This window comes from Scomber scombrus, chromosome 15 (assembly GCF_963691925.1).
Source record: "Scomber scombrus chromosome 15, fScoSco1.1, whole genome shotgun sequence".
Classification (NCBI taxonomy): Eukaryota; Metazoa; Chordata; class Actinopteri; order Scombriformes; family Scombridae; genus Scomber; species Scomber scombrus.
In genome coordinates, this window is record NC_084984.1 from 2,157,165 (window position 1) to 2,174,946 (window position 17,782).

The 17,782-nt window shown below is 43.1% G+C and overlaps 2 protein-coding genes across 4 annotated transcripts in view; one reads left to right on the forward strand and one right to left on the reverse strand.

Moving 5' to 3' along the window:
• Positions 1 to 17,782, forward strand: part of golga2 (golgin A2) — a 178,650-nt gene that overhangs the window by 37,304 nt on the left and 123,564 nt on the right. The window lies entirely within an intron of this gene.
• dnm1a (dynamin 1a) overlaps positions 1 to 17,782 on the reverse strand; it is a 59,769-nt gene that overhangs the window by 10,344 nt on the left and 31,643 nt on the right. For 2 of the 3 annotated variants that reach the window (XM_062434027.1, XM_062434028.1), the window contains exons 15-16: positions 16,264 to 16,293; positions 15,844 to 15,957 (exon numbers count right to left, since the gene is read on the reverse strand). In XM_062434027.1, coding sequence (XP_062290011.1) covers positions 15,844 to 15,957; positions 16,264 to 16,293 — 144 coding nt within the window. The remainder of the gene's footprint in view (positions 1 to 15,843; positions 15,958 to 16,263; positions 16,294 to 17,782) is intronic. The other variant, XM_062434029.1, reaches the window with a different exon arrangement.

Below are 17,782 nucleotides of genomic sequence, written 5' to 3' on the forward strand. Positions count from 1 at the left end.
CTCACTCTTACTGCTGCACTGCGGTGGCTCAGACCTGCATTCAGCAGGGTGTTCATGGTACGAGCAGCGCTGCAGTTTTTAACCATCGCATCCAGAGCCAGATTTGCCTGCTGCTGGATGAACGTATTTGTCTCTGACACTTTTAGTATCAGGGCGCGGCCAGTTTCCTCCACCATGTCATCCATTGCCCTCTGCAGATGAGAATACATCTCACACAGGGTGGCCATAGCAGCACAGGACACCACAGAGCGCAGATTTTTAACCTCCTGTATGATGGCCAAACACACCTTGCGGAGTATAGCCTTCAATACCTCTGGGTGGTTCCTTGCTAGATCCTGAATAGATGTTAAACCTTCTGTTTTCTTCAGCCAGTCATCAGAGCTGAGCAGTTTAAAGATATCGTCAGGGTTTTTTTCAGGCCTGGACAGAGTCCGCAGTCGCTGCTTGTCAGCTTCAGGCTCTGGAGAAGGCTGACTCACCTGGGAGGGTTCAGATGGTTCCGCTTTGTTAGAAGGAGGATGAGGAGGTGTAGAGTAGACAGACGGTAGAGGCATGGATACCTCCATAAGACTTTCAACCTCCATTCTACTCAAAGTGTCCCGAGAGCTGGTGGACCTGGTGCCCCAGTCTCTGTCAATCATCTTTGCCACCTTGAAGGCCTCCCGTCTCAGATGAGCATGAATGGTCTCATCCTCCATCAAGCTCCAGAAGTGTTGCCCAGTGTTTTGTGTATAAGTTCTCTGATTTGTCTTGGGTTTAGAGGTCTTCTGGTTGCGCCTGTTTCTGGCAATCAGATCAGCCACCTTATAGGCTTCCTCCTTGATATGAGCATGCATGGCTTTATTTTTCATGATAGACCAGAAACTGTCCTCATCAAGGTTCTCACAAGTCATCTGGTCTATCTTGGGCTTCTTCTGATTGCCCCACTCTCTTGCAATCAGTTTAGCCTCCTTAAGATGAGCATGCATGGCCTCATTTTTCATGACAGACCATAAACTGTCCTCATCAAGGTTTTCACAAATCATCGGGTCTATCTTGGGCTTCTTCTGATTGCCCCATTTGCTTGCGATCAGGTCAGCCACCTTGTAGGCCTCATTCTTGAGATGAGCATGCATGTCTTCATTTTTCATGACAGACCAGAAACTGTCCTCATCAAGGTTCTCACAAGTCATCTGGTGCAACTTGGACTTTGAAGTCTTCTCATTGCCCCAGTGTCTTGCAATCAGGTCAGCCACCTTATAGGCTTCCTCCTTCAGGTGTGCCCGCATGCTATCATTTTCCATTATAGACCAGAAGCTGTCGTCATCGAGGTTTTCCAAAGCTTTCTGGGATTTGTCGCCTCTCCAGAAATAATGGAAGTCGCTTTGTGTCTCTTGACAACCCATCGTAAATGTTGGCAGAAAGATGCACCTGATATTCACTAACTCAAAATAACTCAGTGAAACAGAACGGAATTCTCACTGATGTCACAGTGATGTCACATTCCGGAACAATGCCACAATTGGATAAATGGAGTTCCAACCAGGCGGGGAGTTCCGGTCCTCTGAAACGATGCGAACGCGGAAGTAACTTAAAACTGCATTCTATCAAAAGGCCACCAGGGGGCGACCGTTTTGGTGTCAAAAGGACTTCCGTCTCTATACAAGTCAATGGAGAATTCACCAACTTCTCACTTGATTTCTAACCTCAGTAAACGTTTTCAAAATGTGTTTATGGTCTCAATCGCTAGTTTAAAGCCTTCTTCAATGCAGTATGATGTTCATTTGGGACATTTTGGCCTCCCTGATTTTATATGTGACGATAAAGCAGGGTATGCATTAGGGCGTGGCTACGTGGTGATTGACAGGTTGATTGGTTCACAGGTTCAGGAGGGTGCCTCATGCTCCTCCTGATGCCCATATAAGTAGAATCCGTGTTTTTTATTTTTCCCAGCATGCACCAGAAATTTTAAAGATGGCTCTGCTCAGATCCGATACTATTGGCCTCCGAGCAGCAGTCCACAAACCAATGGGTGACGTCACGGATGTTACGTCCATTTTATATACAGTCTATGGTTCCAATCCTAACCCTACACAAACAGACACACACACAGTAAATAGCTCATATATGTATACATATTCACAACATTACTCTGGATCATTCACACACCTTACAGTGAAATAGGGCTGTAACGAACAATTATTTCCATTATCAATTAATCAGTCTATTATTTTCTCTACGTCTATGAAATGTAATGCTCTATTATAGTATTTTATTTCTCTCTCTTTCTATGTTTCTGTACTTTGTCTTTATTATTAGTGTGTGTGTGTGTGGGGGGGGGGGGAACATTTGTCATAGATTGAAACTAATTTGCAGGCCCTATGAACATCATTGAAAGTGAGGTCTGTAGATTTAGAGCTGCAACAATAAGTTGATGAATCAAAAAAAAAAAAAAATTAACAGAGAATTAATTGCCAAATATTCAGACATATGAAAACAATCATTTTAGTTATTTTATAAGAATGAAAGAAGAGTAGTGGCAGGTTAATAGGAGGAAAATGCATCGCTGCTGTTTGTTTTATTAAATTGCTGTAAACATTTCAGTCTATCCAACGTTCATCAGCTATATATGAAACAATCATTTTAGTTATTTTTTAAGGAAAATTTTGATTTATTTTTAATCTCAACTTTATTTAATCAGGTAGTGTCGGTCAGTTTGAAGTCTCGTTATCAAAAGAGGCCTGAGAACAAGAAACATTCATAATCACACAACCACCATCACACCATTCTTCACTCTATCATATACCTACACACATTAATGACTGAACACCCATTTTTGAGCTTTTTACTAGATTAATAGAGTCTTTTTATTTAGAGCTGAAACACATGTTTGATGTGTGATACCTCTACACATGCAACATTTTCACGCTCTCTCTCTCTCTCTCTCTCTCTCTCTCGCAAACACACACACAGCAGCCCAAGGCAGTGCACTCAGTAGTTACTGCAGCCTGTGGTGTTTGAAGCAGTGTGTGAGCAGAGTACTTTCCATGGTTTTGTTTTGTTAGTGAGTAATAGCAGGCTCATTATGAAAAGCCAGAGGAAGTTCACTTCTGGATTCATAAAGGCAGTTCACCGCTGTGCATACCATCCAGAAAGCGTCTCAGAGACTGAAACATGATTTTAAAAAGTGGGTGAAATTTGGCCTGACAAACACACACACACACACACACACACACACACACACACACACACACACACACACACACACACACACACACACAGAAATGCTACAGTATGTATAAACAACACACACATGCACAAACGCTACACACACACCGTATCCAATTAACACTTTGAAACAAATCAGAGTATTTTGTTGGGCTAAACCAAAAAGATAAGTCCTTTACGGCATCCTTGTTTTTTTAAGCACTGCATGCCTCAGTGTGTACGTGTGTGTGTGGTAGTGTGTATGTTGATGGGAGCCTGATAGAAAAGTCCTGGTGACTTGGGCCGTGCATCAAAGGGCTGCGGAGAAGCCGCACGGCATCTGGGAGCAATAACGTTGCTTCTAACCCTTCATTACCACAAAGACTGGGCCCTGGGTGGCAGCCAACGGCAATTTTCACAACCCTCCTCCTCACCTCCCTCCGTTTCTCTTTCCCTCCATTCTTTTGCCATTCCCCTATTGAGTTCTGTCTTTTAAAAAAAATGAAACAGAGATCAATTCTGTAAGACTTTCCTGATGGGGATAGACGTAAAAGGGAGGAGACTCGCTGGGTTTCAAACACTGTATGGAAAAGCTTGTTTTGCATCTACACGCTATAAAAAAAATGAGAAGAGTTCAATCCAGTTACAGTTACCTAAGAAAAAAATACTTCATCATAATCTGAATGTAACTGACTTTTCCAGAAGTAGATATTACTGAGACTACGTTAATCAGAAAACCTGCTAACGGATGCAAAAACAGTGTTTGGTCTGTGAGTAATATGTCTCAGAGAAACAGCAGAAACAGCATCTGAAGAAACTTAATTTGACTAAATGTCGTTATGACTTTATTGAAAGGCAGGCCACATGTTGTCAACATTTAAATCAGCAACAGCAAAAAGAGCTAAGAGACAATTACATTTGGAAACAGCTACACACCGCCGGAGCTATTCTGGGACAATGTGGACAATGTTTGTGACTCATCCAGCTACGAGGTTGTGTAATAATGCCAGTAACAAATCACCTTCAGCAGTGTGCCAGCTCTCTCTAATACCTCATGTATCATGCAGAGTGCTTCCCGATAACGCTGCAGACAAGAAGGGTTTAAAAGCTCTTCTTGCATTGTCCAGTTTAACACAGATAAAACATTAAGTATCATACTTTATGCATGTTTTATCTTTTTTCTTTCTTTCTTCCAAACGCCTAATCTCACTGAGTGTTTCTCTTTCGTCTTATAAAAAGGAGACATCCTTCGTGCTGTGCTTTGCTCTTCCTGTGGGAGCGAGCGCAAACAAAAATAAACCTCTCCGTGGAAAGGAAACGTGGAGGCCACATGACAATGACACATTCAGTCAGCGGTGCGCTTCGACGCAGGCTGGCAGGTCAGTGACACCTTCCTGTTTAGCAGCTAATTGCTAAGCAGTTAATGATCGGCTCTGTGTTTGCTTCTGCACAAGGTCAGTGTAAAAAAACCTTAAGGGTAGCCAGGACATGTGATCAATCACTAGTGACCACCAAAGAGTAAAGGAAGGAGACGGGGGAGGGGAGGTGTGTGTGTGTGTGGGGGGGGCGGGGGGGGACAACACCAGGTTCACTAACCACATAAACACATGTCAATCCATAGGGCAAATGCTCTGTTCAACCTGTGTGTCTACTGACTCTCTGAGCTCTCACTGAATGACAATCACAGCTATCTGGTGAATTTAAAACTTTAAACCCAAATGCAAATCTCCATATTTATGTGACATAATTTAAAATGAGGTCTCAGTTTTAACGTTTGAAACAAATATGATCAATAATAAATATAGAAGTGTTAAGCACCTGAAATAAAGACGTCATGTCAGAGTACACTGAGGTTCGTACATGTAAACCAAACATGCTTTGAAGTCCCATATGACTTTTCACATGCAACACTTTGGTGAAGGTTTTATTGTACTTGCCTATTAAATAGAGTCATAACATGTATTTGTGGCATTACTGCAATGGAAACAAAACTTGAGTAAAAAAGGAGGGAATTCCAACGTCAAGAAAGTCTCTAAATCATAATATAATCTTTCTTTAGACGTGCTGGATCTCTGTAAACTCGTGGCCTCCGTCTAATCCCAACCCTCATCCTGTTTTACTGGAACACAACCGTCACTCCATCATCAGCACTGCATGATCCAAACACAGCCGTCCCCGAAATTAACTTCTTCTTCTTCTGTTGACTGTACAGTAAAATGAACAGCCAGAATATGAAATGTTGCACTTTGTGAATCAAACGTGTACACATACTGTATTACTCACAGGGTGTGTGTGCACTGAGTCATTTTTACGACATGACTGTGCCAACGTTTGGGCAGCTCCATGCGAGGGGGAGATGGATTCTCTTGCTTTTACATTACAGATTTACAGTAAATTAAATATCTGTGTGTCAATTTATTGTGTGTAAAGGTTCAATTATTTGTCATCCATGAACTAATAAAAAATATAAAACAAAATGTATAAAATAAATACATGTAACATGAGAATATATTGTTTAAAAGCTATAAAACAACCACAGGAATGCTCAACCTCCTGTCATGTCTTATTAAACACATGCAGTAATATTTAAATTTGTGTCACTCCTGCATAAAGGGTAATAAACTACGACACTAGCACACACACACACACACACACACACACACACACACACACACACACACACACACACACACACACACACACACACACACAGATTTTACAACATGCCAAAAGACATTAAATACACAACATTGCGGTTTCTTTTTATCTGTCCCATGTCTGCTCGGGTCTGATCCCCAGCATCATTTCTGTAATGATGTTGGTATTATGCTCTGGATAGTCAGTGGGAGCAGTGGGAGCAGTGGGAGCAGTGGGAGCAGTGGGAGCAGTGGGAGCAGTGGGAGCAGTGGGAGCAGTGGGAGCAGTGGGAGCAGTGGGAGCAGTGGGAGACGATCATTTACAGCAAGAAAAACATACATTAGTCGTTTATCTCATCAGTCAGGAAGGATAAACTTTGAAATATTCACAAACCACCCTGTGTGACTCCATGAAGACTCTTCTCTGACGTTTGCTTTAACCGATGAGACACTCAGTCATTTATTTATAACTGCTTTTGTTGCCATTGTTAGCTTTTTTCCATTGTTCTAAACCATTAGATCATCCAGTTAGTTCTTCTAAAAGTTCTCCCATCTTTGCTACGTCCATTCTCACTTTCATACCTCCAGCAGACAATTATCACATTTACTAAACTCTGTTTTATGTCTTCTGTCTCTGACCTCATGCACTTTAATTTATGTTTAAAAGGCAGCAAAGAAAGAAAAGCCATCTCTACTATACTGTTTATCTTTAGTCTTATCACCAGTGTGAGTTTGACTGACTATAAGAAGCTGACTGTAAACATGCTGCATCAGACGTAATGTGGAAATTATGACATAATATCGGGAAATTTCTTTCTTTCTTTGAATGCAACCTAAGACAATTTAAGCACATCCCTATCTTGAAATATATTACACTTGGATTCTCTTGTCAGGAAAGATATAATATTGATATGATATTATAGAAAAGAGAAAGGAAAGAAAACAAAGCTATCGAGTGGCTCACATTTTAGATGAATAGCTATTCAACACGCTATCTCTAGCTGTGAGATGTCACTGAAGCGCGGCTGACTTATGATACAAGGATCACACTTTTACGACATGAGAGATACATTTACACCCACATGAACCGACGGGGACGTTTCGCTTTAATGCAAAATCATAACACAGCGACAGCAGCGGCAGCAGCGGCAGTATCTCATGACAACACAGAATAACATGGAAGCACAGATTACATGTGCGTGCAGTACGTGTGTGGTGTGTGTGTGTGTGTGTGTGTGTGTATATGTGTGTATATGTGTGCGTATGTGTGTGTATGTGTGTGTGTGCATATTTTACTCAGTATTTCTTGACTGACTAAGAGTTTGAAAAGGAAACTGCCTGCCTGGTCATCCAAACAGTGGAAACAATGTTGGTGCAACCACAGCACTCCCCCCACCCACCCATTAAAATTCACTCCCTCCAAAAACCCTAACCCGAAATTTAACAGCAACAATCATGCATTTTCCCCGCTCTGTCACACCGATGAGGACTGACCTCTATCACTCTCTTTCTGGCTCCTCTCTCAGCGTCGTTTTATTTTTCTACTGTACAGGCTGGGTATTGCACATTTTTTTAAGCTGCGTCCTCTTTTCATCTCCATTTTCCTCTCCTTCGCTCTCATTTTCCCTCCACATCCCTCCATCTCTGCCAGTACTGCTGACTCGTCTCTCCTGGGATTATGCCTGCTTTGATTTGGAGCTCAGGTCGGAGCTCAGAAACTATAGCTAAAACAAACACATGGCCTTGACTACCTCTGCACACACACACACACACACACACACACACACGCACATATGCAGACACACTTGCACACACACCTGGAAACATTAACATTGATTACAGTTGTCTGCCAGCACTTAGAATGAGATCTAGATGTGTGTGTGGGTGTGTGAAACGAGGAAGGTGAGGGAGGCAAACTTTTACTTGTTGACTACTTATGTCGCAACTGTGAATCAGACTTTTCCTCCTCATCTACACACAAAACCTCTTTTCCTCTGGTTCTGATTTACCAGTAGTATGTCAGCCGTCCAACCAGCACCACCACTACCCCCCCTCTGTGTGTGTGTGTGTGTGTGTGTGTGTGTGTGTGTGTGTGTGTGTGTGTGTGTGTGTGTGTGTGTGTTGGGAAGGCTGCAGAGCTGCATAAAGGGCTCTTTATTCGAGTCGGACAGGGAGAGGAAATCAGCTTTAGAAGTAAAAACAGAGGGAGCAAGAGAGAGATGGAGACCACAGGGCTGCACATCTGGAGTTATTACAAGGCTTCCTCCCGCTTGCCAAGAAAACGCCGACATTCCTGCCCTTGCTACAAAGACCATGGAGCCTCTGCTCTCATCCAGCCCCACTCCTACACACACATCCATCACTCAAACGTCCAAAAAAAAAACGCATATACACTCAAATGTACCGTGAGTGGAGATGCACACATAACACTGGCTAGAAGGAAGGAACATGCAGACAGTTTTACAAAACACATATATGCCTCCACGTGAGCGCACAAATGCAGACATCCTCCCATCTGCCCACATACGCTTCCACTAAAAAAGTTCCCTCCCTCGGCAGCCAAGCCTTCACTCCCTTTCCAAACTTTAACAACACACACGCCAAATGAATGCGTCTCACTTCCTGTTCACCTTTGACCTTCCACTTTCTCCCCAAAAGCCAGAGAGGGGAGAAAGAAAGAGAGGAGGAGGAGGAGGAGGAGGAGGGGAAGTGAAGGGGGGAGCCAGACAGAGGGAGGGGAGATAGGAAGAAAAAGAAAGGAGAGAGGAAAGGAAAAATGGGGGGCAGGCGAGCTCCTCCTCCTTCTCTCTCCATATCTCCTCTCTCTCTCTCGTTCATTTTTCTCCTTCTGTCTCTCGAAGGGGAAACTTGAGGTGGCCAGTCCTTTGCCACGTCAAACCTCCAGCCGGTCCACCTTGCTGGATACTGGAGCGCCTTTTCTCCTCCGGGAAACCTCAGAAGACAAACCCAGACGGCGCAGAAGTTGTATTTGAGCAGAATCGACCCGATTTTGCCTCAAAGGTGAAGCAGCGTTGGATGAAAGGAGAGCGATTGGCGAGGTGACGTGATTTGGCCCTGACCGGTCAAGAAGGAGACAAATTAAATATCATCCGACATGAAGGGGACATCGCTCAGGAAAGAAAGATGCGAAGAAGAGAAACGAGATCGTCCAATCACAGGACAGGTATTCCCTCCTCAAAGAGATTTTTTTTTTTTCCCCCGTCTGGCGTCTGTCTGGTGTTTTAGTGGGAAGAGTTGGGTCAGAGTTGGCTGAGACGTAGCGTGATCTCAGCTGACCACAGGTATTCACTGATAAGTTCCTCACTGAGAGCAACCAGGGAGTTTTCTTCTTGGTATTTCTGACTAACTCTACTGACAGATTCATCTCTAAACATCTTATTTAAATATCTTATATTTTGTTTATTTACTTTTGGCCTGGGGGTCAGTGGGGGCAAACCCACATTAGGTTGTAACAAATTTGCACTAAATGGGGTATGACCTTTTGTGTTCCTCTGAGCTTATATCTTATTATATATATATGTGTGTGTATGTGTGTATGTGTGTATGTGTGTATGTGTGTTATTTTACGTTGAACAGCGCTGGAAAGGTTTCTTTTGTTTGCTTTTTTCCACACACACATTCACACAATCAGGGTTAAAAAAAAACTAAACCAAATAAATGTAAATGTATCCATAGTTTTACCAGCAGAACACACATTTCACAATCACATGTATTACTTTTCAACATCTCTTTGTGTTATTGAGGAATATCCAAACTTCTGTTTCCTCTCCAGAGTTCGGTCTGGAATGCTGCATCTCACAGCGGGAATGTCGTAGGATCTGCCAATCAGTGGCTATCACCTCTGTCTAACCTCTCCTCCTCCTTTCCCCCCCCCTTCCACCTCCTCCTCCTCCTCCTCCTCCTATACCTCCCCGCCGGCCCCCTCCATCCATCCCTCACACGCTGTTTCTCCTGCAGCCCGCTCAATCAGCATGATCAGCACTTTGTAGCCGTCACACTGTGAGAGCGAGAGGAGCTGGATTCCAGAGTCTGATACCGGAATCACAGTAAGTGTGTGTATGCTTTTCAGCGGAGGGTGTGTGTGTGTGTGTGTGTGTGTGTGTGTGTGTGTGTGTGTGTGTGTGTGTGTGTGTGTGTGTGTTTGTGTGTGTGTGTGCAATAAGTATGTTTGACTCTGACAACACTTGCAATTTCTGTGCGCTCGAGTACAAAACTTGGATGCAGCCTCCTTCAGCCCGGCCCGCCTGCCCAGTGTTCAGACTACCTGTTCAGGAAGTAGTGGTTGTACAGTAGTCTGCACATTGGTTAGGCTGGCCCGGGGAAGCACGGGACGACTCAAAGTTTTTTGAAAAGAGAAGCAAGAAGAGAGCAAAGGAGCATCCAGCAGCAGGCACAAGCACATCAAGCTGTGGGAACACCCAGCACCACCCCGTGACCATCTGGGCACAAAGCTAAATAAAGCACCCAAAGGCTCCACCACAGATGCCTGGCCCTCGCCTGGCCTGGATTTATGACTGACGGATACAATGCACAAAAAAAAGTAAATGTTAGAAAAAGCTTTATATAGTCATTTTGTATTGTTTGTAATTTCCTCAGATGAGTTTGTACCAACAGTTTGAAATAAAGAGTTTATATCTGAAGTCTCATTTTTCTTCTTTTTTCCCGCAACTTTCACACAGTTGCAGGAATTGAACGAAAAAACCATTCACAAAATAAAAACTCCCATATTGACCTACAGAACCACATTCACACAAACATGATTGATAGTTGCGAGGCATTCTCAGCATGTTGTTTATTTTCCCTGAAAAAGTTCAACCACAGAAAGAAAGCAGAAAAAATGAATGCTTACCCAAAAAGATAACTAAAACACAGAGTAAACCCCCCCCAGCATCGCTCTGCACTCTAGACCAAAATGTACAATTACGTCTGTGCCTTCCCTGCATCGACTTGTGGCTGCTTTACCTCAAATGACCATGTAATGAGCAGAGAGGCAGGAAGCCACCGTACAAAAATGTTGAAAGAGCAGCCACTCTGTCATTGTCTATTCGCCTTGTTTTTTTACGAGTCTTTGTATAGCTCTACCAAAAAAAGGATCAAAAATCATTTGTGGCTTCAGTGTTCGTAGGTGACGTCATGTGAAACGTTACAAGTTTAGCTGGACCCCCTGCTTCGTTTTCCATGATGTTTTTCTTTTCTACCTCTTCCCCTCGGGCTGCAGTACATCTTCCAGCCTGTGTGTCTTTGATAAAGCCAATCCTCTCTTCTCCCCTCTCAAATACACAAAAGCAAAGTAGAGGGCAGAAACATTCACACGGTGTCCCGTCTCAGAGCATCGTCTACAGGAATGAAAACCACAAACCAACCTGTTTCCATTTAGAGCCCTGCCACCACTCACAAGCTTTTTTTATGTATAAGTCGCAACCTCAAGAGCATGCACTCGAGCACACGCCCACATATAAGTGCACACACACACACACACACAAACACACACACACACACACACACAAACACACACACACCTTATAGTAGACATGTTTCTGGTGAATTTGTTGAAAGCAGCAGTCTGCTGTTTCCCCCCAGGATGTTTACAGCTGGGATCACCAGGCGAGTCTGGCTTTCTGGCAGCTTTACAACAGGAGCAGGGAAACCCGGGCAGACACACACACACACACACACACACACACACACACACACACACACACACACACACACACACACACACACACACACACACACACACACACACACACACACACACACACACACACACACACACACCACAAACAAAGAGCCAAAAGGGGCACCCAAAGAAAATATAGCCACCTAAGCACAGCAGAATAATATCAGCCACTTATTTATCTGTGTTTGACACCATTTATGTAAAAATGTATAAATTAACAAATCTGATTCCAGAAATATATAAAAGTCTACAAAAATCATAATGTTGTGAATCTTTTTTTTTTTATGTACATTTTTGTTTTCTTTTCAACCTTTTTTTTCTCCATTCACATCTCCCTCTCCCGCTCTCCCTCCCTTTCATTCTGCTTTGGGAAGCTTTAAGCAACAGAGCTGCCTGATTCAAAGAATTGGCATGTCCTGTGGTAATACAGACCAGAAGGTTTCTAGGCACACACATATACGCACACACACACACACACACACGCACACACACACACACACACACACACACACACACACACACACACACACACACACACACACACACACACACACACACACACACACACTAACCAAAACATCCTGGCACCACTAGTTGGGTTGAAAGTTATTATTAGTGTCTGGGGGTAGTGTTCACATATGTGTGTGTGTGTGTGTGTGTGTGTGTGTGTGTGTGTGTGTGTGCGTGTGTTGCCAGACTACGGCAAGGGTTTTCCCCTTGATGAGAGGCAGCCAATAAAATGCTCCTGCGCTGTTTTGTGAGTTGGTGTAAAGAAACATATGAATGTGTGTATATGACACTGCACAAAAAGATGCACACACACTGTTTTTCTCTGTGATGCATTTTTTGAAAATCTAAACATAAAACTGTTTCCAGCCTTTTTCTTTTTTGAATCAAATGTGTGTATATTGGCAAGCGTCTGCCCAGGTGCACATATGAGTATAAGGCCTCATGAGCACTCTAACTCACTCTTAGTGTGTGTGTGCGTGACTGGACTGTGCAGAAATGTTCAGCTTGGATAGAAAACATAATGGAAAGTTGCTCTTTTTTCTTTTCTTTCTTTCTTTTTTTTTAATCCCGCTCTGTGCTGCAGTGCCCTTCAGCCACAGCACTGAGCCTTAACACCAGTACGGTGTGTTGGTTTTGCGTCTCCCTGCACCCTTGCAGCTCTATGTTCAAATAAATATACAGTACAAGAAGGGAGGGGGGGTCAAATGGTATGGAGGGGACAAATTAGAAGAAGAAGGCAGCAAAGGAAAGAATGAGACAGATGAGAAGAATTTCTTCTGGTTTGAACCTTCGAGGAAAGAGGTAGGAAGTAAGGATATAAAAGCAAGATGTCCACACCAGTCCTTTCTCCTCTTTCTTCTCCTCCCTGTCTCCCTCCTCTTTGCCCCCTCCCCACTTTCTCTCACTTCACATGGTCCTTGTTACTTGTGCTGCTAACCAGCTAACAAGAGACACTCCTGCCTCCTCCCCTCTCCTTCCTACAACCCAGTCCCTCTTTTGCTCAGTGCCCCTTCTTTGAAATGAAGTAAGTTTATTAGAAGCAGCTTGTGTGTGTGTGTGTGTGTGTGTGTGTGTGTGTGTGTGTGTGTGTGTGTGTGTGTGTGTGTGTGTGTGTGTGTGTGTGTGTGTGTGTGTGTGTGTGTGTGTGTACACGTGCGTGTTGGGAATTGGGAACAGGGCAGGGCAAGGGGCTCTGGTATGCACATGTGTGCCAGCTTCGGTGTCTGACATGCTGGGGGGTCTTGACTTTTTATAAAAGGGGTCGTGTCAATGTTACACATACACACACACACACACACACACACACACACGCAAACGCACACACACAGCTTTATGTCAGCGAGGAGAGCGGCTGCGGCTACGGCCTGGAGACAGCGAGACTGTGGCTGACTCCTAATAGTTCTGCAAAGCATCATGGTCAGCCCAGTAACAAAGCACACCGGGTCAAACCATCCTCAGCTTGTAGAGGACGACCACTGAACTTGACCAGCGGGATGAGCTGGAATGAGTTTTGGACCAGAATGCGGAAAAGAGACTAAGTTTCAGTGAAAGCTCACGGAGAATAAACACACAGATCAGACTGAAATTATTCTCCTGGTATTGTAATTTAGAGGAAAATATTATAAAAGTGCTGCAGTTAAAATGAAGTGCATAGTTTTTGGGTGATGCAGACACGGGTGATGATGTCTGAGGTCGTGCAGAAAATACGCAGATAGCTCTGCCTCGCTAGCCAGATCACAGGGTTACACAACACTCAGTGAAGGTTATTGGCAGTTTAATATGACAACTCAACTAGTGGAAATCACTGGGTTGCAGGAACTATTGCAAAATCCTTTTTTCCAAACATGCTACAAGTCTTTATATTGATGAATATGTTTTTTTCCTTTTTTGAGGTCTCTGAATGCAACAGCATGACTCTTCACATACAGCAGTCCCTGAATGACTACACAACACTAACTACAATAAATAAACCATTATTATTAGTAATAATAATAATCTATAGTAATTCTGTACTAGAGGACAATGATTCATTGCTATCTTTTCACAGAGAAATCAGTGTTGGCACATCTGTTGGCTTTTCAAGAAACTACAGTACACAAATATATATACAAACAGATACTGTGTATTTACCAGTCGGGGAGCTCCGGTCCTCTGAAATGAGTCCAACGCAGAAGTAACTTAAAACTGCATTCTACCAAAAGGCCACCAGGGGGCGACCGTTTTGGTGTCAAAAGGACTTCCGTCTCTATACAAGTCAATGGAGAATTCACCAACTTCTCACTTGATTTCTAACCTCAGTAAACGTTTTCAAAATGTGTTTATGGTCTCAATCGCTAGTTTAAAGCCTTCTTCAATGCAGTATGATGTTCATTTGGGACATTTTGGCCTCCCTGATTTTATATGTGACGATAAAGCAGGGTATGCATTAGGGCGTGGCTACGTCGTGATTGACAGGTTGATTGGTTCACAGGTTCAGGAGGGCGCCTCATGCTCTTCCTGATGCCCATATAAGTAGAATCCCTGTTTTTTATTTTTCCCAGCATGCACCTGAAATTTTAAAGATGGCGCTGCTCAGATCCGATACTATTGGCCTCCGAGCAGCAGTCCACAAACCAATGGGTGACGTCACGGATGTTACGTTAATTTCTTATATACAGTCTATGGTATTTACTTATTTACGTATTTTCTTTTCTTTTACACAATCTGTCCACCAGAGGGCACTGATGAATGTATTTAATTTATCAAAAGTTTTCCGCTCAATAGGCCAAATAAATCACATGTTATATCATTCTCTGATTGATCTGAAATATCAATATTGTTACTGTATCAGCCCCAAAAATCAGTCAGGCTCGACTTTATTTCCCAATAATCCTGCATAAAAAATACTCAAAGGTGTTTCTTAAGATTTAAGATTTGCTGCAGTAGAATCTCTTGAGTTCCTGTTTTGGCGTTTGTATGATCTATTTTCTAACAAAGAAGGGTCTCCTGTCCTGGCTCAGGAGGTAGAGAGGGTCATCCACTAATCGGAAGATCAGCGGTTTGATTCCTCGGATTCCAGTCCACATGTCAAAGTTTCCTTGGACAAGATACTGAACCCTAAATTGCTCCCGAAGGCTGTGCCATGTATGTGTGAATGATTAGCTCCTCCTGATGAGTAGCATCTTGCATGGCAGCCTGCCATCAGCGTATGAATATGTGTGTGTGAATCATAGACTGTATATAAAATGGACGTAACATCCGTGACGTCACCCATTGGTTTGTGGACTGCTGCTCGGAAGCGAATAGTATCTGATCTGAGCAGCGCCATCTTGAACATTTCTGGTGCATGCTGGGTAAAATAAAAACATGGTTTCTACTTATATGGGCATCAGGAGGAACATGAGGCGCCCTCCTGAACCTGTGAACCAATCAACCTGTCAATCACGACGTAGCCACGCCCTAATGCATACCCTGCTTTATCGTCACATATAAAATCAGGGAGGCCAAAATGTCCCAAATGAACATCATACTGCATTGAAGAAGGCTTTAAACTAGCGATTGAGACCATAAACACATTTTGAAAACGTTTACTGAGGTTAGAAATCAAGTGAGAAGTTGGTGAATTCTCCATTGACTTGTATAGAGACAGAAGTCCTTTTGACACCAAAACGGTCGCCCCCTGGTGGCCTTTTGATAGAATGCAGTTTTAAGTTACTTCCGCGTTGGCCTCATTTCAGAGGACCGGAACTCCCCGCCTGGTGTGAATGGGTGAATGTGCTTTGAGTGGTCAGAAGACTAGAAAGGCACTACACAGAAGACACACAATCTCACCTCATCATCCTTGTACCAGGACAGAGACTCGGCGGTGAGGACGAACCAGTACTCCTTGGCTCCTCCCTTCATGATGCCAATGTTGTTGATGGTCAGCCAGCCCTTCCTGATCACCTGAGAAATGACAGACAGAAAGCAAAGTGATTATAAATAACAAACAGCACCAATGCTCACAGATACTCACAATCTCAATATCAGATCTGTAGGTACTGTATATACGTACCTACACTAACATGTAATGACACTGCTTCTAGTGGAGATAGGAGGCAACTGCCACAAACAACAGCAGGGTGACACTCACCTACACGACTAAACACATTCCTCACACTCCTGTTTTCTCTCCTTTCTATCTTTTATTTCATTCTCTCCACCAAACAGAAACTATAGACACATACAGTACATGGTGTGCGAGTTATTTACCTTGAACCGATCGCTAACTCCTCTCTCCGGCTGAATGAGAATATGGAGAGAACATTACAAAGCTACGCCAACGAAGGGGCATTTCAGTAAAGGCCAAATACACATCTTTGCTCAAGTTCCAGCACATCACAGCTGGCTGCTGGGACGGCAGCGAGGGGACAGCAAGCAGGATGGGGCGATGGGAATAAGGAGGTAATAAGAGTGGCCCATGTCAACGTTTTTTCAGACCATGCGGAGCGGGATGCAGGAGCCTGACTCTTTTATAAAGTATGTGTTTTTTTAATTGGGTTATCTCTATCTATGGTATAAGCAGTGGTGTGCAGTCAGGGGCAGCAAGGCTAGCACTGCTAGCCCTGTCAAAAATGTATTTTTTCAGTTTTTTCATTCTGAAATGTATCTGGAGTCAATTATTTGTTCAGTATGCAACTTTATCCAGAAAACGAATGGTTATATTTCGTGGAGCTCAAATCTCCTATGTCCTATAAACGCATCACAGCTCCTCTGCTGGGGCCAGCAGTAGTTGCATTGCTAGCCTCTGATCGAGCTGGACGCTGCTATTGGCTGCGTAACGTTGAGTGACCGTATCATCAGCCAATCAAATGTTGATGTGTTATTTACAGAACGCCCCTAAGTCAAGCAGAGTTTCTAGTGCTGGCCTGGGCGTCGTCATTCAAATAAGCTCTGCTGATTGGCCCATGGGCAGGTGCGTGATGACGTAATGACGATGTCTGTTATTCTGGAAAGGTGATGGCGGTTGATTTAACAGCAAGATCGGTAGATAAAGATATGATTGCGGACCTGCTTCGGGCCTTTTTCATCATGAAGGATCGCAGGATGGATTTCATCTACAAGTCATCGGTGAGTGCTAGTTTTTTTATTTTTTTTAAACTTTCTCTGGACCAGATTGGCGCTGCTGTTGGGCTAATATCTCTCTCTCTCTCTCTCTCTCTCTCTCTCTCTCTCTCTCTCTCTCTCTCTCTCTCTCTCTCTCTCTCTCTCTCTCTCTCTCTCTTTGTGAAGTTGGATTTTGGTGCTGGCCCTGACTGAAACACCACCGCACGCTACTGGGTATAAGCACCACTTTTCCACATAAACTCTGATGGTTAATTTCCTCTCATATATGTATATATATATATATATATATATATATATATATATATATATATATATATATTCTATTACTGATGGTTTCAGCATTTTATTTAATGTTTTCACTGTTGATCTGAGTGAAATATTTAAATGAAAGACAGTTTTTCTATGTTTCTACGTAATGTTGAAAATTGATTTCATTTTACTTATTTAACTCAAAATTACAAGAATGAGAAGAGCAACATCTCCACACTGACTCCAAACTATACATTTATTTCAATAGATAATTTAGATCCAAATCATAATCTGACAAAGATTTAACATATTTAAATCATTTGTGGTTTGAAGTCACTGTTCAGGCATTACAGTTTCACCAATAACCCAACATTTGTCTGTTCTCTTTTACCATTTATTAATCTTTGATTGTTGT